This window comes from Amblyraja radiata, chromosome 34 (assembly GCF_010909765.2).
Source record: "Amblyraja radiata isolate CabotCenter1 chromosome 34, sAmbRad1.1.pri, whole genome shotgun sequence".
Classification (NCBI taxonomy): domain Eukaryota; kingdom Metazoa; phylum Chordata; class Chondrichthyes; order Rajiformes; family Rajidae; genus Amblyraja; species Amblyraja radiata.
In genome coordinates, this window is record NC_045989.1 from 15,386,902 (window position 1) to 15,414,137 (window position 27,236).

The 27,236-nt window shown below is 40.0% G+C and overlaps 1 protein-coding gene across 4 annotated transcripts in view; it reads left to right on the forward strand.

Annotated features, from left to right (window-relative positions):
* The window catches only part of unc13c (unc-13 homolog C), a 378,167-nt gene that overhangs the window by 241,880 nt on the left and 109,051 nt on the right, over positions 1 to 27,236 (forward strand). For all 4 annotated transcript variants that reach the window (XM_033050677.1, XM_033050678.1, XM_033050675.1 and 1 more), the window contains 4 exons: positions 5,467 to 5,582; positions 7,084 to 7,247; positions 19,162 to 19,312; positions 23,261 to 23,329. In XM_033050677.1, the coding sequence (XP_032906568.1) occupies positions 5,467 to 5,582; positions 7,084 to 7,247; positions 19,162 to 19,312; positions 23,261 to 23,329 (500 nt within the window). The remainder of the gene's footprint in view (positions 1 to 5,466; positions 5,583 to 7,083; positions 7,248 to 19,161; positions 19,313 to 23,260; positions 23,330 to 27,236) is intronic.

Sequence of the window (27,236 nt, forward strand, 5' to 3'; positions counted from 1 at the left end):
TGCCTCAGCCAATGAAGGCAAGCATGCAATACCCTTTGTGTGGGAAAGAACTGCAGATGCTGGTTTAAATCAAAGGTAGACACAAAATGCTGGAGTAACTCAGCGGGACAGGCAGCATGCAATATACTTTCTTTACCACTCTTCTTGTATTGCCACTTTCAGGGAATTATGGGCTTGGACCCCAACATCATCAATGCTGTTAAGGGACATGTCATTAATTGTTTATTTTCCCCTTAGCTTCAACCTCCCAAAGTGCAACACCTCACCCTTGCTCAGATTAAATCCAACAGATTAAGCCATTTTCACCAGCCACTTCTGTGGCCGATTCATCTCCCGTTGTATACTTTGACAGCCATCCTCACAGTTCGCAACCCCAGTATCTTAGTGCCATCTGCAAACTTACTAACAATGTGGTTAATTAGGGCAAAGCCATAGATGTTGCCTATAGACTTCAGCAAGGCATTTGGAGCATGGCAAGATGCTCTGGCAGGTTAGATTGCATGGGATCCAGGGAAAGCAACCGTCTGGATAGAGAATTGGCTTCATTGAAGGAAGCAGATGGTGGAAGATTATTTTTAGACTGGAGGCAATTGATTAGTGGTGTACCTCAAGGATCGGATCTGGGCCCATTGCTGTTTGTGGGTTATATCATTGATTTGGATGAGATTGTAGATGGCATGATTAGTACTTTTGTAGATGGTGCTAAAGTGGGTGAAGATGATTATCAAAAATTACAGCAGGATCTTGATCAGGGGCAAATGGGCTGAGGAATGGTTGATTAATCTTAATGCAGATAAGTGTGAGGTGTTGTATTTTGGCAAGGTAATCCAGGGCAAGACGCACACAGTGAATGGCAGGGCCTTGTGGAGTGTTGTAGAGCAGAGGGATCCAGGAGTGCAGGTACATAAAGCAATGAAAGTGGTATTACAGGAGGTTTGGGTGGTCAGGAAGGCTTTTAGTCTTCAGACTAGTGGGTCTCGAGAAGGGTCTCGACCCGAAACATCACCCATTACTTCTCTCTAGAGATGCTGCCTGTCCCGCTGAGTCACTTCAGCATTTTGTGTCTATCTCCGGTTTAAGCCAGCATCTGCAGTTCCTTCCTGCACAAATGTAACTTGGATGAAGGTTGGTCCAAGAGAAACTCCCTGTTTGTTTTCCTGAAGGACAAGACAGCCACTAAAACTCTGGTCAGATATGTTAAAAGGGACAAATTTTGCTTTTTATAGTTGATTTACATGAAAAGACAGAAGCAATTAGTTCAATTTTGGAGGAAAATGTATGAAATCATATTAGTACAATGTGACAATACTGTTTTGTATTGCGGTGGCTAACTAACTTGAATACCAAGTAGTTTTTAGGTTTTAATATTCAGTAGCTGATTGAAATATTAAGCAGTTATCACTATGCAGAGTGAAATGTCATTGCCCGCAATAAATGTTGAAGATCCATCAATTCCCAGCTACGGTTTCGTGTTAAGTAACTTTCGAATTTGAGATAAACAGAATGGCAAATCACCCTTTAAAAGTAATTATGATTTCCCTAAGGGTCTAACATGTGGTATTACCAATGAGAATGCTAAGTATGTTCCTCACAAGTTTTACGATCAATCAACAAAATTACAAACAAATTGATTATTACTGCTGCCCTGATCTATCAAATAGTAGTTCATGTCTTCAATCTTTGCTGTGTCATCGATTGATTCTGTGTTTAATGAGACATATGACTTCAATTCATCCTGTGAATGATAGTTTGGGAACAATAATTGTCACCAATAATTTTACAGAAGGAATTAGCCTCACACAATAGCAGATCTAGACTAGGCCCACATCTCTTTAGATGCATGTATTTTTACCTCGTAATATTTGGATTCAGTCAGAAGCAGATTGTGATGAGCATTTCCGATAACTGCACAAACTTTAATTGAGATGTGTTTTTGTGTGTCTTGGTGAGTTTGGGAGAGTTTCCCAACTGGATCCCATATTTACCATGTCTTAGTCTTGGGAAGCTGAAGAGTGAAATTGTATTAATTATCTGAGGAGTTAATGTAAAGGACTAACTAAGTTATCCAGAGTAGTAAGGAAAAGATCTGTAAGTTATTCCAGACTTGTACAGAAGGTCAAATCTTGTGGAACCATCACCTTTTCCATGCGTGCTACCCTTACAAGTATCCACCCTCCCCCTTGGCACCAATATTTACTTCCAGTGAGACCCAAGATAATGCACAATAGAATTGGCTTTGCTTGGAAAATTCCTTATATGGAGGCCATTCCTCTGCTACCTCCTTACTGTGAAGATGTAGTTGTGAGTTGTAGCTAAGTGGAAACCAGGATCTGTCTGGGACATTATGGAGTTTATAGTAAGCTGGGGAGAGATGGAGACTGGCGTCACCATTGTGAGTGAAGGAATGTAACTGAGCCAGGGCTCATTGATGGAGAAGACGGAAACTACAACGAATATCTACGTAAGTGAAACCGGAGGAGTGAGGATTAAATGGAAAACAACTGAGATCAGTATTTGTAAGATAAACTTCATAACTGCAGACCAACTAAAGTACTCCTCTAAATCACAGAGAAGCAAGCCCCATCAACATGACATGAGTTTGCTTCTGTGCGAGCATCCCACTTAATTCATGGAGCTCAAATTAAGTTTGTGTTAATTAGGTCAAATCATGCATTGTAAACCATTGGAGCCCAGATGCATGTGTGTATGCCTTATACACAGGGAACTCAGAACAAATTTAATGTTCCACAAGAACTGTGCAGTAATGAGATGAAATTCCTCTAGTGTATGCATAAAACTGTTGCGCTGCAGGAGAGAAAATGTTTACAGCTACAGCAACCACAACTTGTAGTTAGTTACATGATGCCTTAATTATAATGATATGTCCCAATGGGGATTGATGCCATCTGATCACAAGGTGGAATGACTAAAACCATGGATGTACCCAGGGATCTTGGAGAATTGTAAGGCCATCCTGAACAAGGCCGTTACAGGATAAGAAATTTAAGACCAAGTCGTAGGGGTTTGAAGGTCAGTGAATGAAGGAGCATGGATGACAGACTTGATGCAAATTAGAGAAACAAAAGATGGAATGAACTTAAGTTTGTGATGGATGATGAGAGGCCTTAAAATTAGTTTACTGTCACCCGCACGTTTCGTAAATATTATGTTTTTCAATTGTTTAGTTAACATTATCTTCTGCTTTCGAGCAGAAATACCAAGAGGTAAGAATTTGATACTTTGACTCAAACAGGCTGGATAAGATTTCTGAAAAAGAGGAGAAATGAGCGGGAAGCAGAAACTTATTCCAGCTACAACTAATCATCTTGCCTGAAATAGAAGTATGATTTAATCAAACATTGACATGTTACTGGTCAATTATCAATGATATTGTTGGAATAGAGCCATTGATAAAGTGCATTTTGCAGTTAGAAGTGGTGATCAGTCTAGAATTATGGAGACTGAATCGTTGGTGATGTTTAAAGAGGAGATATATAATTTTTTAAATCATGGAATTGAGTGCTACGAGGAACTGTCATAGAGGAGGACTTGAGTCTGGGGCAGATCAGCCACAATCGTAAGGAATGGTGGGGCAGGTTTCAGGGGCAGAGAGGCTTACTTATAATCTCTTGTTTTCATTTCTCAAATGTATAAGAACTGGGGTGTAAACTGTGTTACCACTGCACCTGGCATAATTTAATTGAACTGTACCTCTGCAAAATTCAATTGATGGCAACTTTAGCTATGAATAATGCAAGTTGATAATGTGACAGTGAGGAAAACTGGGATCTGAGGGGAAAGGGCAAGCAATTTTGTAACTATTTAACCAATACGAGTGAAGGATTGGGAAATAAGCAAGAAAAGGGTTAAGAAGAAAGACAACTTCATTGATTGATAAAGTTGACAACAAAGTGGTACTACAAGTAGACAGAATGGTAAAGATGGTGTATGGTATGTTTGCTTCCATCAACCTAGGCATGAAGTATAAGAATTAGTAAGTAACGTAGCAGCTTTATGAAACATTGGTGAGACTGTATTTCAAGTAATTGTGTACAGTTCTGGGGGCACCATTAGAAAAGATGTGGAGGCTTTGGAGAGGATGCAGAAGAGACTTACCAGAATGCTGCTTAGATTAGAGGCTATGATCTATAAGGAAAGGTTAGACAAACTTGGATGTTTTCTTTGGAGTGTCGGAGACTGAGGGGAAACCTGATAGAATTATATCAATTTCTAAGATGGATAGATAAGGTTGATGGTCAGAACCTTTTTTTCCAGGGTGGAAGTGTCAAAGACTAGAGGGCATAGTTTTAGGTCAGTGGGGGAAAATTTAAAGGATATGTACGGGACAAATATATTACACAGAAAGTGGTGGATGCCTGGAAAGTGTTGCCAGGGTTAGTGGTGGAAGCAGATACATTAGTAGCATTTAAAAAGCAAGTGGATATGCATGGAATGGTGGAATATGGATCACGTGAAGGCAAGAAAGATTAGTTTAACTTGACATCATGCTGGGCATATACATTGTGGGAGGAATAGTCCGCAACAGTGCTTTACAATTCTAAGTTTATGTGCACAAAGATTGTGTCCATGAATTGTTAAATAAACTCTTTCCAATCAGTTAGAGTTAACGCACTGACTTGTGAGTAACTTGTAAATGCTGGAATTTAACTTGCTGCAATGCCATCCTAGATATAGAGAAACACAAACTGTGGATCCTGTCTAACAGTAACCTTATCACTATTTTTGTTGGGAATGAATGGTCCAGTGGCACAGCAGACAGTGCTCCTGCCTCACTGTTCCAGCGACCCAGGTTTGATCCTGATTTTTGGTGTTGTCTGTGCAAAGTTCTTACATTTTCCATGGAGCTGTGTTGAATTGCACCAATGTCCCAAAGATGTGATAGTTGGTAGGTTTGTTGGCCGCTGTATATTGCCCCCTCCTCTATGTGGGTCGTAGGAGAATCAGAGAGGAGTTAATGGGCATATTGGGAAGAATAGTTTATGGGTCAGTGGTCGGAGAGCCAGAATAATCTCAGTGATCCATGTGCCATTTTTTCTGTATTGTAAGGAAATATAAAATAAGAAATGTAATTTGCATTTCCAGATTTTCTTTCTCACCTTTTTATTTCTATTATTTCCCTCTGAATTTATTCTCCCTTACCATGTGCTTTTTTCACAACTCTTCACACTACATTACAATCTATTATATTTTTAATTTATTTAAATACATTTCTAGTTTATATAATGAGAATCATGAAACAATGTTTTAGTTTGAAGAGTCAATTCACAGCATTGGCAACGGTGATTATCTGTGATTGGAAGAAGGCTCTGAGCAACCTCTTCCACTTCACTAATTGTACTGAGCCATTACATGTCATTTATAAATCATAACTGTCCAAATAAGCACTCAGATATTTAGTTCCATTGTAAAATAGAAAAAAATTAAGCAACTATATCTTTTCCACAGAGAAGAGAACGGACAAATCTGCTGTTTCTGGAGCAATTAGAATGAAAATCGCTGTTGAAATTAAAGGAGAAGAGAAAGTGGCACCGTATCATGTGCAGTACACATGCTTACATGAGGTGAGGGAACAGAGTAAATATGTGCATTTATATAACATTGCATAAGGCCATCTTGGATATTGACATTGAGTCAGAGAGTGGCCAAGATGTATGTGAGCAATGCTGTTGAATGGGGATCAAATCTGGAGGTAGGCTGGCTGAAAAGTGCCAGGAGTGATCATGATGATCCATTTTAGACCTCAGTCTTTCGGTCAGGGTTGTGGAGAGGCTGCTTTGGGATGGATTACAGCAAGGATGTGGAGGCATTGCAATGGGTGCAGAAGAGGTTTACCAGAATTCTGTTTGGATTAGAGGCTACTAACTATAAGGAGCGATTGGACAAACTTGGATTGTTTTCTCTGGAGCATAAGAAGCTAATGGGAGACCTGATGGAAGTTTATCAAATTATGGAAGACACAGATAGGATAAACAAACAGATTCTTTTTCCCAGGGTGAAAATGTCAAAGACTAGAGAGCACAGCTTTAAAGTGAGAGGGGGGAAAGTTTAAAGGAGATGTGTGCAGCAAGTTTTTTACACAGAAAGTGGTGATTGCTTGGTACGTCCTCCAAGGATGGTGGTGGAGGCAAATATGATCATGCCATTTAAGAGGCTCCTAGATAGGCATGTGGATAAGCAGGGGATAAAAGGATGTGGAGCATGTGCAGACAAAGATGATTCGTTTAACTTGGTATTATGTTCTGTACAGACATTATGGACTGAAGGACCTGTTGCTGTGCTGTTCTATTATAATTAATGTGAGTGGGGGTTTGGGGGAAAGAAAAAATAATGGTGAGGATGAAGAAAATGTTCATCTGTGACTATTAAAAAGAACAAATCTCAGAAGGTGAAGTAGGATAGGAGGAAAAAGCATTGCTATCTTCATGGGGTGTGGCTTTGTTCCCAAACATACCCTGCGACATTTGTTTCCTGAACCACTTGGTCCAATTTACCTTGCAATGATCTAGAAGAAGTCTAGAATTGGGAATGGCATTATCCAACACTCAATCGATGCAGAAATCATATTGGGTGTGGATTAGTGAATCACAGCTGGAAATGCCCAGTTGGATTTCTGGAGTGGAGTCTTGAACCAGAAATGGTCTAACTCATGTTCTTTGCTGGAAATAATCAATCTTCAAAAACATAGCCCTGAAAAGAAAGTCAATATGATACACCTGAATTTCTAGACGAGTAACATAAATTGTATTGAATCTACCATTTATCAAAAATGTTCAATTTTTGAACTTTTTAACCATTGAATTATTATGCCCCTGTTGTGTTTGAATTTATGGTTGAGTATGTCACTTGTATTTTGATCAATTTTCTGTAAAACAATTTGACACAAGAGAATTTGTAATACCTTGCATCTTCTTGATGTGGCTTTGTTTCCCTTCAATATTCACATATTAATATTTTCTTTATGCTGCTGTAAAATGGGAATATAATTTGAATAAAATGAAATTTTTTATAGACTATCTTCAAAACGGGAATATACAGATTTAACACAACTGTTATTGCCTTCAGAACCTGTTCAATTATTTGACTGAAACAAAATATAGCGGTGTTGTAAAAATCCCACAAGTGAAAGGAGATGAAGCATGGAAAGTGTACTTTGAAGATTACGCTCAAGAAATTGTGGATGAATTTGCAATGCGTTATGGAGTTGAATCAATTTATCAGGCCATGACGTGAGTATTTGTAATTTTTTTCTTCTTGACTTACCCTTTTGGCTATAAAGAACCATTTTGTCAAGCCAGTGTTGCAGTTATATTATTGGATTAATTATCCCGATGAAGAATTCATATCATACAATTTACATTGACAATTTGAATTTGGATTTAAATATCCAGAATGAAATGCTGGTGCCAATATAAATGACCATGATGTGCTGGATTGTTGCACAGTTATCTGGTGTATCAGTATCCTTTCATGATGGGAGCAACCTATCCTCACCTGGTTGTGGCTACATGTGGCACCAGTCCCTTCCTATCATGGTTACTTCTCAGTTCCCAAGAGAGGGTGTGTGTGTGCAGGGTTGGTAAGTTCAATGGTCGCTGTAAATTGCCCTGAGTGTGCAGGTGGCAGTTAGAATCTGGGGGCAGGTGATGAGAATGTAGAGAATAAAACAAAATAATTTTAGAGAAACTTGCATTTATTGCTACAATCCAGACCTCAGCTAAATGAGTTGGACTGTGTGTTAGCTGAGTGGGAGTGTCGCTGGGGGCTGGATGTGGAATCACAATGGAGACAGCGCTGACCAGGCAGTGGTGACAGGACTGGCCGCAGGGCTGAGCAACGTGCTGACACTGCCCCGGGCACGGTAATGACACTGCGCTGGGAACGGTGACACTGCCCCGAGCAAGGTGGCACTATCGTCAGCCACAGCACTGTCTGGTCCTTGACTTGTGATGAGCATCACTGCTGCAGCCAGCCTGTCTCCGTTTGCTGGGCAGCAGGTGAGAAATGCTTGTGAATTGATTTTAAATGTCAATAAATATCCTAAAAGATCAAAAATGCCAGATCAATGATTGTATAGACTTACGTTTAAAATTAATTTCAATGTGGAAGTATCATATAAAATTTCTGTTCCATTAGGCAATTTAAATGTAAAGGCAAGGTGCTCGTGGAAGTTGTAGCTTCAGCTGTTGTTTTTGATTTAGAGAAGTTAATTTAGAATTTTTTGTTGGTTGAGCTTTTTCCTGTCCAGTTTTCTTGTTTTTCTCATTCAAAGTGTTTATATGTCGTCAATGTTACCTCCACTCTAATGTAGATATAAACCATCTTGTGGGAATATATTTTGAACTAGAAAGCAGGAATGGAAGGGCTGTAAAGAAACATTCCGTGGGAATGTCCCAATCTATTAATTGTTTCCTCATATTCAGTCCCAGTGCTGAAGATTTAGTTTCACCCCTTGGTGAAGACCTGACCTTCACACCTGTCTATTTCCACATGTGGGAACTGGTCATGAAAGGTAGTGTCAAAGGTTGTGAGAGATGAATAATGTAAAGGAATGGACATGTAAAATTTCAGTGTATCATTGCTGTGTTTAAATAAGCAGTTTGACTCGTTGCATAGGATTTAAGTGGATATAATAATATTTTCTAGCTTCGTTAGGAATATTCCAGCACAATGGAACTCTGTTTAATTTTCAGTGTCAGTCCTCTAGAATTCATTCATGGCATGGTGGTGAGGGAGTTGCTGGGGTTACAGCTACCATTTGCCAGCTATTGGAAAGGTTGCACTGCTATTCTGCAGTTGGCTGGTGGGAATGCAGAGGAAGGTGAAATAAATTGTCCAGGTATTTTTTTAAAGCAATAGTCATTTTAAAACCAGGAGGTGAGAGAGGCAGGTGGAAAACTCTAAAAATGGGAATGACTTTTTAAATTCATTGCACCAGTGAAATTGGACATGGAGTCATAGAGTGATACAGTGTGGAAACAGGCCCTTCAGCCTAAGTTGCCCACACCGGCCAACAATGTCCCAGCTACACTAGTCCACTTGCCTGCGCTTGGCCCATACCCTCCAAACCTGTCCTATCCATGTACCTGTCTAACTGTCTCTTAAACGCTGGGATAGTCCCAGCCTCAACTATCTCCTCTGGCAGCTTGTTCCATACACCCACCACCCTACGTGTGAAAAGGTTACCCCTCGGATTCCTAGTAAATCTTTTCCCCTTCACCTTGAACCTATGTCCTCTGGTTCTCGATCCCCCTACTCTGGGCAAAAGTCTCTGTGAATCTACCTGATCTATTCCTCTCATGATTTTGTACACCTCTATAAGATCCCTTCCCATCCTCCTGCTCTCCATGGAACATCCTCATAAATCTTTTCTGAACCCTTTCAAGTTTGACAATATCTTTCCTATAACACGGTGCCAAGAACTGAACACAATATTCTAAATGTGGTCTCACCAACGTCTTATACAACTGCAAAATGACCTCCCAACTTCTATACTCAATACTCTGACTGATGAAGGCCAAAATGACAAAAGCCTTTTTGACCACCTTATCTACCTGCGACTTGACCTTCAAGGAACCATGCACCTGTACTCCAGGATCCCTCTGCTCTACAACAATACCCAGAGGCCTACCATTTACTGTGTAGGTCCTGCCCTTGTTCGACGTCCAAAAATGCAACACCTCACACTTCTCTGCATTAAATTCTTTCAACCATTCCTCCGCCCACCTGGCCAATCGATCCAGATCCTGCTGCAATCTTTCACAACCATCTTCACTATCTGCAAAACCACTCACTTTTGTATCATAAGCAAACTTGCCAATCTTGCCCTGTAAGTTTTTTTCCAAACATTGATGTAGATGACAAACAGTAACGGGCCCAGCACTGAACCCTGAGGCACACCACTAGCCACAGGCCTCCAGTCCGAGAAGCAACCTTTCACCATCACCCTCTGCTTCCTTCCATGGAGCCAATTTGCTATCCATTCAGCTATCTCTCCTTGGATCCCATGCAATCTAACCTTCCAGAGCAGCCTACCATGCAGAACCTAGTCGAATGCCTTACTAAAGTCCATGTACACAACATCTAGAGCTCTGCCCTCATCGACCTTTTTGATCTCGTCTTCAAAAAAATCAATCAGATTTGTGAGACACGACCTCCCACGTACAAAACCATGCTGACTAACCCTAATCAGACCTTGCCCATCCAAATGCCTGTATAACTTATCCCTCAGAATACTCGCTAGTAACTTTCCAACTACAGATGTTAAGCTCACTGACCTATAGTTCACAGCATTTTCCCTGCAGCCCTTCTTAAAAAGAGGCACAACATTTGCCACCCTCCCGTCTTCCGGCACCTCTTCTGTATTTAAGGACGACTCGTAAAGTTCAACTAGGGCTCCCGCAATTTTCTATCTAGTTTCCTGCAATGTCCTCAGATATATCTGATCAGCCCTGGAGATTTGTCTACCTTCACACACGACAGTACCTTCAGCACTTCAGTACTTCTTCGACGGTAACATTGACTGCTCTCAGACACTGCCATTGACTGCCCCAAGTTCCTCCGTCCTACTGCCTTTTCCCTCGGTAAATACAAAAGAGAAATACTCATTGACATAATCCAGGAAGTTTCAATACATCGCCTCAGGCTCTCAACTGCTCTCCTTTCTTGCATTACAAGAATATTATCTATAACTGATGGTTCAAAAAAGTGTATTTAGAGGTAATATTATGTTTGATCCAGTCTGCTCCTAGTTTCTGTCCTGCTGTGCTATTTAAGGGCCTATCCAACCCACAAGGTGCCACCAGGGGGCAGGTCGCCAGGGTGTCGCCTGTATGGTCGTGAAAGGTCTCCTAGTCACCCAAAGAGTCGTAGCATCTTTCCGGTCGCCGCTGAATTTTCAACATTAAAACATTTTGGTGACCTATGACGGGTGCCGGCAGTCGCCGAAAAAGTCGCGTAAGTGGGACAGGCCCTTTACTCTTTGTAGTCCCAGGGGTCAGGTTGACCACTAGACTGCTGAAGTTGCCTCATGAACAGGACTGGACCCCAAATGGTGACCTGGCTTCAAGCCCGAGGCTCTGCCCCTATATCTGCCTCTTTGCCTTTTGGGAGCTTGTGCTGAAATAGGCTATTCAAACTGATTTAAGAGTTTTATCATAATTGGAGATATTTAAAAGCTTAAGAAATAGATTAAGATATTTGAAAATGTTAAGGTGAGTGGGGAAAGATTTAATAGGATCCTGAGGTGTCAATTTTTCACACAAAGTGTGGTGGGTTTATGGAACGAGCTGCCGGTGGAGGTAGTTGAGGCAGGTACTATCCCAATGTCTAAGAACCATTAAGACAGGTACATGGATAGGACAGGTTAAGAAGATGTGGAGCAAACACAGGCAGGTGGGACTGGTGTTGAGTCATATAGGATAATGTAGGCAAATTGGGCTGTGCCTGTTTCCACGTTGTATGACTCTGACTCTAATTATTAAAATAATAAGAAGGAATTATTTAATACTCCAATTATGGCAACTAATTGAGAACATCAAGATTGAGTAAATTAAGGAATAGAAATGAAGATACCTTTAGTTTAGTTTGAGTTTAGAGATACAGCGCGGAAACAGGCCCTTAGGTCCACCGAGTCCGCACCGACCAGTGATCCCCGCACATTAACACGATCCTACTACTAGGGACACATACACTAAGCCAATTAACCTACACACCTGTACTCCTTTGGAGTGTTTCTGCACTTCTGTCTTTCTGCTCTTCCCATTTTCATTTCGAGGTGACAAGGATTGCAGACCTGCAGTATCAGCAGTTTCTCCTTCCACAGAGGCTGCCAGACCTACAGAGTATTTTTAACATTTTCTGTTTTTATTTCAAATAAACAAGCTTGTGTTATTACTGCCAGCCTGGGCTGCCATAAAGGTGAAGGTCCCGATGTGAAATGCATCTGGAGCCTCAGCTCAGCACAATGAGGTATCCAGTAATGGAGTCACTACTTCCTCAGGTCAGAGATCTGACACCTGCTCTTCAGTGCACACCGGGAAGGAGATTGAGAACCTCGTGTCCTGGTGTCAAGACAACAACTTTCTCTCAATGTCAGCAAGACAAAGGAGATAGTGAACGATTTCAGGAAGCGTAGCCCAGTTTGCATTGACGGCGCCAAAGTAGAGATGGTTGAAAACTTCACCACAAATATCACCACAACTTCTTTTGGACCAACCATATTGAAGTAATGGCAAAGAAAGCACACCAATTACTCTACTTCGTAAGAATGTTCCATCAACCATCATCAACCTCTACAGATGTGCTGTAGATAGCATTTTATTGGGGTGCATCATAGCTTGATTTGGAAACAGCTCCATCCAGGACCGCAAGAAATTGCAGCAAATTCTGGACACAGCCCAGACCATCACACAAACCAACCTCCCTTCCATTAACACCATTTATACCTCATGCTGCCTCAGCAAGGTGAGTCGCACCCTGGCTGCTCCCTGTTCTCCCCTCTCCCATCGGGCCAAAGGTATAGAACAGTGAAAATGCTCATCTCCAGATTCAGGGACAGTTTCTTCCCAGGCAACTGAACCATCCTACCACAACCAGAGAGTACTCCTGAACTACTATCCACCTCATTGGGGACCCTCAGACCATCTTTGATCAGACTTTACTGGCTTTACCTTGCACTAAACTTTATTCCATTATAATGTATCTGTACACTGAGAATGTCTCAATTGTAATCATGTATTGTCTTTCCGCTGGCTGGTTAGCAAACAAAAAATATTTTTCACTGTACCTCGGTACACGTGACAATTAACTGAATGAACTGAACTGAATCTGGGTATTGCAAATAGCTCAAGGTTCTCTATGTTACCTCTGGGTAGCAAGCGTGATAATTCATGATAAAATCACTAGAATATTTTTTTAAATCTTTAGACTGGGTTGTGCTAACCGACTCTAAAGATTTTAAAAAATTATTTTGATTTATCATGATTTTTCTCCATAAAAGTATCGGTTTTTGACCTTGAACATAAATAACATTGCCTACGAAATTAGAACAAGTAGGATTGTTCCTGTCAGTGTGAGTTTATTATTGGCTGCTTAAATTGGAATTGGCATTTGTTTATTGATTTATTGTCACATGCACATTGTTACAATAAAGAACTAAAACTACTCGTACATGATTACAATCAAAACCAAACACCAGGATGTGCAAATAAACCAGAATGCAGAAAAAAGTATTGTAGCTAAAGAGAAAATTCAGTTGAAATATGTGTGAGTATTGCAATGAGGTAGATTGGTGAGTTAGGAATACATGAGGTAGATTGGTGGGTTCAGAGGTCTGTTCAGGAGTGTGATAATAGTGAGAAAAAAGCTGTCCTTGATTCTGATGATGCCTTCCCTCAAGCATTTGTGTCTTCTGTCCAAAGAGAGTGGGGGAAAAAAAAAGAAATGATCAGGGTGTGAGTGACCCTTGATTTTATTAGCTGCTTTCCCGAGGCAGTGTGATAACGATAGTCAGTAGAGGCAGGCTGGTTTGCATGTTGTACAGGGCTGTGTCCACAACAATCTGTAATATCTTGTGGTCTTGGGCGGAACATTTGATAAACCAACCGTACAGTAGCTTTCTGAGGAAGTAGAGGATCTGGCGTGCTTTATCGGCTGTAGCATCAATATGTTTGGACCAAATTGTTGATGATATTTACACCCAGGGACTTGAAGCTCTCGATGCATGTTATAAATAGAATCCATTGTACTCAGCAGATTGGGTAATGTGGCAATGTGTGCATTTACAGGTGGGCTCTCTGGGCAGTTTATGACATCCATCAACTAACTCGACCATACTCACTCCAGGCATTGCCACATGTAAATCACACTAGAAAAACTGCTGTACAACCTGAGCATCTTAAAGGAGTCTTTAATTAGTTTTTTTGTCGTGAAAGGAAGTACATTGTTGTTGAGTTCATAAAGTAAATCCTTCTGCCTCAGCATAGAGAGCTTCAGCTGAGCGGGAATGTCTATTGCTGACAAAAATGGGAGATTTGGTGCATGTTTGACTAGGCCACCAGGATGATAGGGGGGAAGATTGAGACTGAAGAGTCCAACATGCTAACAAGAGGCCAAATATTCTGAGAGGATGCATGATGTCTTGTGTACTCCAGGGAGGTGTGGACAGTGTGCTGCTGCATCCTTCAAGATTTGGAGACTTGAAACTGTAGAAGCTGATGCTTGGATTAAAGAGTATAACCTTATGAGGAGCGATTGGGCAAACTTGTATTGTTCCTAAGTTAACCAGCTGCCACAAAGTATTCTTAATGTTAAACATTGGTGTGAAATATTTTGCTGCAAAACTTAATTATTTTTGAGCAAGGAGCAATGGGAATTTAATGATGCATGAGTCACATTTATAGATATCCCGTGGTTATGATATATCTTAATTGATTAGCTGTGAATGCCTGGTAGGCACAATTATTGCAATATAGCATGCTGAAAATTTGGAAACTAAGAAATGTTATTCACATTAACAGTGGTTAGGAATAAAGAAAAGTATCAAGTCAGAGAAATTTTTGTTTTTGAGTAATTGAGATGTTTAGTACAATGTAAATGATGTAATTTAGTGCCTTGAAAAAATATGAGCTTAATTTAAAATAATTTATATGTCCATTTTAAATTGCATTGCAAACAAGGATTATTCATATATCACCTAATGTGTTAGGATGAAGAAATTGCATTTGATAGTTCTTAGAATGTTTTGCTGCTCTTAGTTAAGCCCCTGTCCCACTTAGGAAACCTGAACGGAAACCTCTGGAGACTTTGCGCCCCGCCCAAGGTTTCCGTGCGGTTCCCGGAGGTTTTTTATCAGTCTCCCTACCTGCTTCCACTACCGTCAACCTCCGGCAACCACCCTCAACCTCCGGGAACCACACGGAAACCTTGAGTGGGGCGCAAAGTCTCCAGAGGTTTCCGTTCAGGTTTCCTAAGTGGGACAGGGGCATTAAGCAGCATTTTCTCATACAATCACAAACTGCCAATAACTTGCACAATATTGTGTTAATCCCTCATCACAGTCCACTGAGTGAGTGTGGAGGACTGTGTCTCCCTGACTGGTATGAATCAGCTCAATGGGGGACTGCCAGCTATCAGCTGTTCACTCATTCCATACATTGGACTTTCCTGTCAAACAAGGAAGTTCAAGACATGCTAAAAATCAGTCACCACCACACCTGATCTCTGCCTCCTCCCCTGGACTCTCCGTTGACCCCTGCAACAGAATCCTGACTCATCAGGAAAGATATTTAGCATCAGCGGCTTCAGCTTTATCCCTGGGCTGCTGACAAACAGCCGAAAAATCGTATCTATTTAAAAGGGGTTGAAAGTGTTTGGAAAATGCTTTAAATTATTTGTTAGTATTTAAAATTTTTAATGACATTTTCAGAGTTTAATTGAAAAAGTATTTACTTTTAATTTTGAAAACCCTTTGTCAGCTGATCTATAAAACTTCACCTGATGCACAAAATGTTGATCTCTGTATACTTAGCTATTCATCCTCAATGAGCTCAATGAACTTTCCATTGTGCCAATATATTGTCATTAGTTTTGCCCATCTAGATATTCTGTTTATGTGGATACCAACAATAAATAATGTGGTGCAGGAGAATATAAAAGTAGTAAAAAAGGACACACAGTGCTGGAGTAACTCAGTTGATCAGACGGCATCTCTGGAGACCATGGATAGATGACATTTTAGGCTGGGTCCTTCTGCAGATTGAAGAATGGTTCTGACCAGAAATGTCACCTATCCATGTTCTTCAGAGATGCTGTCTGATTTGCTGAGTTACTCCAGTACTTTGTGTATTTTAAACCGCATCTGCAGTTCCTTGTCTCCCCATAAAAGTCATGCTTCAGGTGCATAGAATGTTGGATATAGTATTGTGTGCAGTTCTGGTCACCAGACTCAATGAGGATATGGAGGCTGTGGAGAGGGTGCAGTTGAGGTTTTACCAGGGGGTTGCCTAGATTGGAGAGTTTTAGCAATAAGGAGAAGTTGGACCAACTTGACTTGTTTTCTCTGGAGTATCTGAGGCAACCTGATAGAAATGTATAAAATTAATACTCATAAAATAGGGCATATAGTCAATTGACAAATGCTATAAGGGGCATTACTTAAAGGAGATTTACAAAGTAAGTTATTTGCACAGAGATTAACAGATGCCTGCGAGCTCTGCCAGGGAAGGTGCAGATATGATCACAATGTTTAAAACAGACACGTGAACAGACAGAGAGCAAGGGATATGGACTATGTGAAGGCAGATGGGATTGTGACTGGCAGAGGCATGGTGGGTGAGTGGTCTGTTATAATGCTGTCCTGTTCTATGTTCTAAGGAGGGATATTCAAATCCCAGTTTGTTTATTCAAGCCACTTGGGTAATGTCTTGCTGAAGTGCAGAACAGGTATGAGTATGGCCATGGCCTTTTAGACCATGTGATATTATAATCTTGCAATTCAATTATGGATTATCAGCAGTGTTTGGTATAATTGATCCACAGACTTCATTTGAATCTCAATGTGACACATGGGACATAAATTCAAGTGATTAAATCAATCAAAATTAATGAAGTTAGACTCAGCACTGGTAACAATGAAAGCAATGGATTTTTTGTAAAAATCCACCTGTCCCGAATATACTTCATTGAATTAAATCAGCCATTCTTATTCTTGCACATTCTGGCCTGTTTTTGAGTTCAGATGCAGCAATATGTGTAACTTGTATCTTTTACTTGGTTTATGAACTGTAAAGGTTACACAACCAGTTGTCAGCAACTTCTCCATTCCACAAAGGTGTAAATAAAATTGATGAAGAGAAGATTGAAAACATCTTTGGGCATTTCTGAACCAAATTTTGGATTCCCCAGTTAAACAGAAACAGCTGAGTCAATAAAGTCACCATGATAATAATCAGAAAGAATGTAGTTTCAAGTACAATAACTACATTATCCCAGCAAGCAGGTCAAGCTTGCACATAAGGGCACAAACCTTTGCACTGGTGTGGAGAACCAAGAAAAAAATGGTTTAAAACATTAGAAGTCTTCACTTAGATCAAATACTAGAGATGAACTAAGACTGGAATTTTCAGTTTGCCAACTCACAACCTCAATAAGTTGATGGTTACATTTTTTTTATAAATTTGTTGTGCCTCAGTACATATGTGAAGTTATTACAAAATTGTTTCAGAATAAGCACTGAACATTACAGATGGAGAGCTGGGAACCAGGAACAACCTAAATGGTCTGTTTTTTTGGTGATGTCCCATGCTGTAAATTTTGCTGCATGTGGATGGTTCATCTGTAGACATCTTGCACTAGCAATGTAGTAATTATTGGTCTGACATGGTGTATCTTTCATCTTCATCTTTCATCCATGACATTGTGGCAAACGATAATATAGTAATAAGGTATTCTGTTTTAAATTCAATGATAGCACTCTTGCTTCTGAAACAAGAGTTTGATGCTCAAACTGCACCTGTTCTTGAGTATAGAATTCAGACTGCCATAATATTTCTGTATTGTCAGGGATGCTCTCTGATGATAGAAGATGTTTAAACATTTGTCCACCTGTAGAAAACCAGAACATTTTGAAAAGCAGCAGAGGAGTGCTCCAGCTCAACTGCCTTGTAATCAACACCACCAAAGCAGTTTGCATGTTTTGCTCTACTATTTACAGTTTTACAACTTGGGGCCTGCATGCAACAGTAAAACGGTCTCCCCACAAAACCACAGCCACAAAACTAAAATTATAATTTATTCACTGTACCTTACTTAAGGATTTCCCAAGGATGTAAAAGGTGCTATTTAAACCCCTTGTTCTTTCTTGCAACAATTATGCAATAGAGATATTAAAACCCCATACAAATTGTAAACATGTCTGCGAATGTTAAATATTGGTGATTCCATTTCTTTCGGGCTTCTCTCAATCATCTGTCTGACCTAAGCAGAAAATAGGTGAAATCCTGTAGAAGTGATGAATTGTTTCATTCTGCTAATGAAGCAATAGATCATTCTTTGCAGAAGCTTTTAACCTGCACTCTTGACACAATTGCATCAGTATTAACACTGGCATAACTGAAACCAGTTACCGGGAGAGGTTCCAACCTGCATAGAACATTATCACATTACTACTTTTTAAATCGTTTGTTTATTAACTGGTGGTCCTCTTATGTCTGTCTAAAAAGTCACATTGACTGTTGTTTTAATCTAATAGATACTGGTTCAAACTAGGTCAACCCGATATTTAATCATTAATCTTAATTGTTCCATAGGCAAAGAATGTGCTCAAGAACTACAATCAGTAGGCCAGACCAATTTCATGGGCCAAGCCAAGTTAAAATCCCAGTAGCCAGCTCTCCACTGCCGTGGCCATCAGAAACATATGTGATAGGCAGTTAAAATAGTATCAGAGCCATTCAGAGCAAAATGGACCAGATATATTAATAAGACATTAGCTTGTGTAAAAAAACAGCAGTTTTCAAATAGCCACGAGACCATGAGTTAAGGCAAATGTGCAGCAGAAAGGATTCAAGTTATCTCTTAAGTCCTATCTTTGGCATAAAGAAATGTTCTTAGGAGGGACTGGGAAATCAATAGCTTCCTTCATCTGGATGAACAATTTGGAGAAAGGCTTGGAATTCTTCCTCTCAATTTAGTAATAGATGAACTTTGAGGAAATTCCCAATAATGATGGAGCCCTTGGTCTCATTTGCTCCAGGGTAAACAATTCCAACCTATCCAATCTCTCTCCTAACTGAAGTCCTCCAGTCTGGGTATCATTCTGGTGAATCTCCACTGCACTCTCAGTGTAACCACATACTTACTATAGTGCAGTGACATGAACAGCACACAACATTCCAAGCAGTTTTTAACGAGTATTCAATAAAGTTGCAAAATAATGCCTTAACTTTTATATTCTGTGCCTTGAGCTAAGAAGGCACACATGCTGTATGCCTTCTTCGCTACCCTGTCTACCTGTTTTTTTATTTCTGATTTATGTTGGTACGATATAATCACATACCTCAAGTTGACAGGCAAGATATAAATAGGGCCATGAAGAAATATGATCTGTAATCCCTTTTAACTCTAATGTTTTATTTCTTGTAGGCATTTCTCCTGCCTGTCATCCAAATATATGTGCCCGGGGGTTCCAGCAGTAATGAGCACTTTGTTGGCCAATATTAATGCCTATTTTGCGCACACCACAGCGACGACAAATGTTTCAGCCTCGGATCGATTTGCTGCCTCAAACTTTGGAGTAAGTCCAATGTCGGTCATGATTATGAGCTGAAACCCTTTGGGTGCAGAGAATCCAGCCAATATATCTGGTGTTGCATTGGTGTAAGAAATACTCCAAGGAGACCTGAACTGAGTTGCAATCCATCTATTTCCCCTTTTCATATCCCATTGCTTATTTCCTACAACATAGGAGGAAGTTATTTTTCCCATTGAGTCTCAGTCAATTCTCCGAGAAATCTTGTCAATCCCACAGAAACTACTTTTCCCCACCTGGCCATCAAACCTGCTCCACCTCTCTATGATACACCTGCCATATTCCTTTACTGCAGGGGTTCCCAACCTTTTCCGTGCCAGTTTACCCCAGGCAACTTTAATAGCACATAACAATGTTATTTCACTTATTTATGAACAACTAATGATGAACAGATACTGGTGTACCAGAACCAAACACAGTCAGTCAATGAGAAAAAATGTACAAATCCAGAGTCAACAAATTTACCGCCTGGGTAGGCGTAATTTACCCCCTGGGGGTACATTTATCCCAGGATGGGAACCTTTGCTTTCCTGGGAGTGATTTACATTAGCCATTTATCCTTGCAGCAAACACATCTTTGTGCTATGGGAAGAAACTAGACCACCCAGGGGATAGCCCCACAGTCACAGGGAAAGTATGCAAACTCGAGACACACAGCACCAGAGGTCAGCATCGAACCTGGTCCTCAGATCGGTGCAGCAGTAAGTCTGCATGCTGCACCACAATGCTGCTCTCTGCCTTATGTGAAATTTGTTCTTCTGGAAAGTTGTTTGGACAGGTCTGAAATAAAATTATTATCCACAGCAGCTCCAGTTTGCCCCACATTTAGGGTTTGGAATTGCACTTGGAATCACCCCAACATCACTTGCACAGGAAATAGGTTCTGGCTATAAACCAGCAACACGAGAGTGGATAAGTCATTTGTCTATTTTTAAAACTTATGATTTATTAACTTCATGGGAACTGACTTTTGGTCTGTTAATTGCCTGCACTGCCTCTTTAAGAATATTTTGCTAACTTGCCACATTTAATATTTAATGTCTCAGTTCAGTTTTAGAGAAACACAAAAATAAAGCCTTGAGTTGTAGCGCTTGGCACACTTGTTTTTTTTTTATTTGGGGAAACCTCAGAGCAGGAAGAGGCCATTTAGCCTCTTCAGTGTTTTATGTTGAGCTCTGAGCCCCATGGAAGTAAATACAAGAGCTTCAGCTCAGTGTAAAGGATTTTGCGCGAGGAACGTACAAATAAGGGATTTAGGTATTTTCATACATGTCCAATTCCTAATTTGAAATTTATAGGAGAAAATGAAAAAGTTAAGATTTATGTGGATTTTTAAAAGCAAGGAATGATCTGAGGTAGTCCACATGGCTTTGTGTGGGGGAAATCCTACTTCACTAATTTGATTGAGTTTTTTGAGGAGGTAATGAAAAAGATTGATTAAGGCAGGGCAGTGGATGTTGTCTTTAAGACATTTGACAAGGTTCCACATGTTAGGCTGGTCCAGAAGATTGGGACACTTGGAATTCCAACGTGCAAACTGGATTCAAAATTGTTTTGGTGATAGGAAGCAGAGGGTTGTGGTGGAGGGTCATTCTTCTGATTGGAAGCCAGAGACCAGTGAAGTACAGGGATCTTTCCTAGGAGCCTTGTCGTTTATGATGTTTGTGAATAAGTAGGATGTGAATGTAGAAGATAGGATTAGTCATTTTGTAGATGCCATGAATGTTGGTAGTGTTGTGGATAGCAGGGAAGATTGTCAAAGGCTGCAGCAGGGTATAGGATCAGGTTAAAAATTGGCCAAGCACGGCCACATGTAATTTAATCCCAACCAGTGCAAGGTGATGCATTTTGAGAGGTTAATAATGGACATATATAGTAAATGGTAGGGTGTGAAAGGGTGTTGATTAACAGAGCGACCTTGGGATTCAAGTCCACAGTTCCCTGAAAGTAGCAACAAAGGCGATAGGGCTGAAAAAGGCATATGACTTGCTTGTCTTCATACTCACAAAAATAAAATAGAGGTGAGATAGCACATTAAATATTGTATGCAGTTCTGTTTGCCACAATATAGGAAGAATATTATTGCACAGGAGAGTGTGCATCTATAACATTACATCATAATTATCGCACTCAGATAAAGGAAAACATGCCATGTGTGTTCTTTGCCATCCTATCTATCTGTGTTGCGACTTTCAGGGAATGATGTACATGTACCCCAAGGTCTCTGTTCAGCGAAGCTCCACAGGGCCCTGCCATTCACTGTGTATAACCTGTCCAGGTTTAACTTCCCAAAATACATCACTTTGCACTTGTTTTGGTCAAATTCCATCTGCTATACCCTCGCCCACTTTCCTAGTTAATCTATATCATGTTGTAAACTTGAACTGCCCTCTTCGCTGACCACCATACTACTAATTTTGACAAACTTATTAATCATGCCACCAACATTCTCATCCAACCAATCAATATCCATGCCAAACAACAAAGGACCCAGCACTAATTAATCTGGCAATTCACTGGTTCAAGCCTTCAGTCTAAGAAACATAGTAGAGCATAGAACAGTGCAGCATTGGAACAGGCCCTTCGGCTCACAATATCTGTGCCGAATATGATGCCAAGATAATCTAATTTCATTAGCCTGCACTGGATCCATATCCCTCAATTCTCGGCATATCCACGTGCCTTTCTAAATCTCCTTTTACACTACTAACATATATGTCTTCACCACCACCCCAGGCAGCAAGTTGCAGGCAGGTCTTTAAAATTTGCCACTCTCATCTTAAAGCTATACCCTCTAGTCTTTGACATTTCCACCCTGGGAAAAGGTTCTGACTTTCTTGCTGTGCCTCTCATAACATTATATACCACTATCAAGTCTCACCTCACCTTCAGCGTTCCAGAGAAAACAATCCTAGTCTGTCCAATCTCTCATAGCTAATATGCTGTAATCCAGGCAGCATTCTGGTAAAACTCTTTTGTGCCCTCTCCAAAGCCTCCACATCCTCCTTTTATTGGGGTGACCTGAACTGCATGCAATGCTCCAAATGCAGCCTAACTGAAGTCTTCCAGAGCTGCATCAAGTTGGCTGTCTCATCCTGGATCCCAAGAGTGACATTGATACATGAGTAAACTGGATATATCAATGTCAACCCCTGCAGCCATTGAATGATGAGGTGACTGCTTCCACAACATAGATCTCCACAGATGGAAATACACCACCAGTTAGTGGAATAATAACACCATTTGCTGGCACGCCAACCAAAACAATTTGACATATCACCCATCTGTTACAATGCTTAAAGTTACTATTGATTTGCAAGAGATATGCACAATTCCAAGAAAAATGTAATGCAAAAAGAGGTGTTTTCATAACTGCAGATAAGTGAAATGCCTCAGTAGGCAGTCAAATCCAACCATTGCCTATTCATCAACTAAATAGAAACTGTAAGAGAAAGCCTAAGAATGATGCGGAAGATGAGTTTTGTTTTAATATTTGAGAATTGATCGTAAAGTTTTATGGTAAGTTTCTTTGTTATCCAAAGCACATTAAATATATCATTTTTTTAAAGTACAGTTCTAAATTGAATTTGGAAATCAATTAATAGTTAAAATAACTATAAATTTGAGTAGAATGTCTCAGCAATAGTATTTGGAGGTTACCTGCAACATCAATCTTTGGTTAGACAGATTTCCTAAATTTCAAAATGAATTCTTATTCCTTGAAGGTAATAACCAGCAGCAAATTGACTAAAGCTGTTGGAACAAGTGGCACCTACTACATACATAATATCACAAGGAAATGGCAGGCCTGCACTTGCTGTCTATACAGTCTGTGGATGCACATGATTTCACTCTAAATATTTATAACTGGACAACTGAAAATCACAGTAGTTTATCCTCAGTACAGAAACTTTTGCTTTATTTGTTTTACAGAGAGAAAAGTTTATAAAACTCCTGGATCAGTTGCACAACTCTCTGAGGATTGACCTTTCTAAATATAGGGTAAGTGCGAACAAAATTTCAAAATGATCTGTTCAAAAGCTGGTAAATAATAAACCAATACCTATGGTTATACAGTATGTTACTGTAAATACTGAAAATACATTTTTTTCCCTTTAGTTTCAATTTCTTGCCACCAAAGCATTTCTTCTTCCTTTGAGTTTATAGTCAACATTTGGGTACTGGGGAAGAGTAGTAGCAGAGCTGTGGCATTCGATACCAACACTGTATTGATTTTCCGATGCTGGATACTTTCAAGAGAGAGCTAGAAAGGGCTCTTAAAGATAGCAGTCAGGGGATATGGGGAGAAGGCAGGAATGGGGTACTGATTGTGGATGATCAGCCATGATCACATTGAATGGCGGCGCTGGCTCGAAGAGGCGAATGGCCTACTCCTGCACCTATTGCCTATTGTCTATTGTCTATTTTCTATTGATCCAGACCATCCAAACATGTTAATTCCATGATTATTTATTTACACCTCATGCTTTAGCGGAAGTTGCCTGTCAGTTCCTATTCATTTTAAGGGAAATTGTGTTGTGGAAAAGTTATTACTAAGCATTGTGTCCTACTTGGATTACCATTTGTGAAATTTAGGTAGATATAGGTATGTCTCACCTCGATCCAGGTGAAAGTCACGAGGCATGATTGACAATGTGGGTATGGCCAGAACCAGGGGCCGGAAACAAAGTATAGATTTATTCACTGAATGGCCTCCTTTGCCAAATGAATACAATGAGTCTGAATAGGTTGGTTCCGGCCTGTGTTGTGCAAGAACTGACTGCAAGAGACTTTAAAAAATGACATATGTGAAATATTCCATGGCTGACTAGATGGTAACTATTGAGTTGTATGTTGGTATTTGGAACTCTACCAAGTGAATCAGACAACCTGGAATAGGATTAATACTAAACTTGGCAAGTGTTTGAATATTTGTAACCTGAAAAGTTCTCCAGAGCTCGGAAGGGGCATAGATTAATGGTTGATGGCAGGAACTTTATTTAACGAGGCGTTCTATTTATTCTCAGGACCTGGGTGTCACAAGCAACAATAGTATTTATTTCCTGAACCAAAATCTGATTGAACAACTGCTGAGTTGTTTGTTTGATATAGGAGTGGAGTTACTAATATTGGCAGTTGTTCACTTATGAATCATTTGATCTTTTATGACAATGTAATTACAGTACAATCACATCTCATGGAACCAATTTTCATATTTTATTTTGCATAAACATGATGTCATGTCAATTCATGTATCATTAATCAAGGCTTCCAGATTCCCATTGACAACATTTAATATCTGCTCTGATGTATCTGCAGTACGATTTTTATATTTTGATTGTGGGGAAACAAATTGAGGTGAAGTTGTTGTCTTTTATAATAATTTTATATTTATTTTTATCCTATTTTATTCCCTTTGGTCATGAGTGGAATGTAATTTTATTTGTAATATAAATTATATTAATTATATAAATATAAATTAATTATATTAATATAATTAAAACCTTAATTATATTAATTATATTATATTAATATAGTATATAGTAGTATACCATATGGTAAAATCAAAGTCACCATGTGATAAAATGGCAGCTACCATCAGATTTACAAAATAGAGGGGTAAAGTACATCCCGATTCCCACTTTTAAAGAACCAAGTTTTCAGCCAGTAGCTACATACCATCAACCACACACCAACCCTCACCAGTTGCTGTCTCTAGCCCAGCGTTTCTCAACCTTTTTACCCTTGAAATAATTTTCATGTTTCAGGGAACCCCTACATAAATATTTATTATATAACTTTATTAATCTCTTTATTTTTCTTTTATAGACTTCTTTCTCTTTCATAGTCCATAAGGCAAACATAATATATATTTCTGATAACTGGTTTAAGCAAAAAATAACTTATGTTTTTCTCAGGTTTATTGACAATGCAAAAAAAGAAATCAAACTGCGTGTTCAAAACTGAAGCAAATAAAGGCAAACAGAAGAACTTACCTTGGAGGAGAGCGAGAGAGAGAGAGAGCGAGAGAGAGAGCGAGAGCGAGAGAGAGAGAGAGAGAGAGAGAGAGCGAGAGAGAGAGCGAGAGAGAGAGGGAGAGAGAGAGAGAGAGCGAGAGAGAGAGAGAGAGAGAGAGAGAGAGAGAGAGAGAGAGAGAGGGAGAGAGAGAGAGAGAGAGAGAGAGAGAGAGAGAGAGAGAGAGAGAACAACACATATACACTTTTCATAAACTAACAAAAACATACATCAATATACTTTTGATAACAAACTAACAAAAATAAACATAAGCATACTTTATTTTTTAAATTCATGTAACATCCCTAAATGATGGGTAAAAATTACTAAATAACGTGGGTGAATGAGGGACTGTACCTGCACGCCAGGAAGCCCGTGATCGACCGCCGGAGCCATTAATGACCGCCGACCCCAACTTCCGCCGCACCGACCTTCTCGTCGATAAATGCACCGACCTTCTTGACCACGAACGCGGTCGACGCAGGCTCCGGCGGCGGTTTCTGCGATCACTGCCACCCGGTTTCTTTGCGGTCTCCTGGAAGTTGCCTTACCTAGCAACCTGCATATTCTGTACCTTAGCATTGGAATCAAAAAGGCCTTAAGTTATTTTGGGCGGAATCAGCCCTTTTGGTCCAAAACGTCCAAGCCGACGAAGGTGATTATTTGTGATCGTCCTATTTGCCTGCATCTGTTCGATACCCATTTAAGGGGCCTGTCCCACTTAGGCGACAAATTTGGCGAGTGCAGGAGACTCTGCGCTCGCCACATGGTCGCAGGTGGTCTCCTTCATGGTCGGGAGGAGTTCCCGTTTTCTGGGAACTAGTCGCAGCCTCAGTATGGTCTCTGAAAAATGTTCAACATGTAGAAAAATTTTCTGCGACCAAAAATTGGTCACCTTGGAGAAAATCGATACTTTTGTAGTCGTAGGTCTAGTCGTAGTGGGGTCGTAGGTAATCGTAGGTAGTCGTAGGTAGTCTTAGTTAATCGCCTTTGCTGACCAGTCATTTTCAGTGGCTCATTGAGAAAAAAAAGGTATGTAAACAGCAGCACGTGATGCGCTGTCATTCCAGTGCACGGTCATTGCGCAATTTTGCTTTCAGTGGATCAGACGGTGTGAGACATGGCTCTGAGGAGAAGGCTTCAGCGCAGGGGCAGGGCACAACCCTCAACACCACCCACCAGCATGCAAAAGCCTTATGAAACAAACAAATGTTATTAACATTTGTTTGTTTCATAAGGCTTTTGCATGAGTCATTACCAATATAGGAAATCCCTGACTTTTTAACCTCAAATTGATGTATGAATATCATTCGTTTTCAGAGTAGTCCCTCATGTCATCACTTATATCTCATATTTCATTTCTCATATATTTAGATCATTGAAACACACACAAACTCAAGGAAGGAATGCACTGTATTTAAAGTTTGACTTTTCACATTTATTTTGATGCAGAAACAGACACAAGCACTTCAAATGCACTGTATTTAAAAGGATTTTATTTTTATACATCTTGATAAATCTAACACTAAAACAAGCAATACACTGAATTTAAAAGAACATGTTTGACAAATCTAAAGTCATTTTTTTAGGTGATCTTATGACTATAGAGTTGTAGCTAGCTTGCTTTCTGTGATCGTAGGTATAGTCGTCTGCAAGTCGAAGGTGGTTGTCTTCAGTCCCCACTATTGGATCGCCAATTGTCATGAGTGCATCGGTGATTAAATTGTAGATAGTCATAGCTTGTCTTCTACATAGTCGTAGGATGTCTTCTACACATTCACTTTTCGGCGATTCAACAAGACTATTGACAGTCACCTGCACTTGCAAAATAAGTCGCCTAAAGGGGAAAGGCCCTTAATGCCTTTCCCATCCACTGATACATACAAAGTTCAAA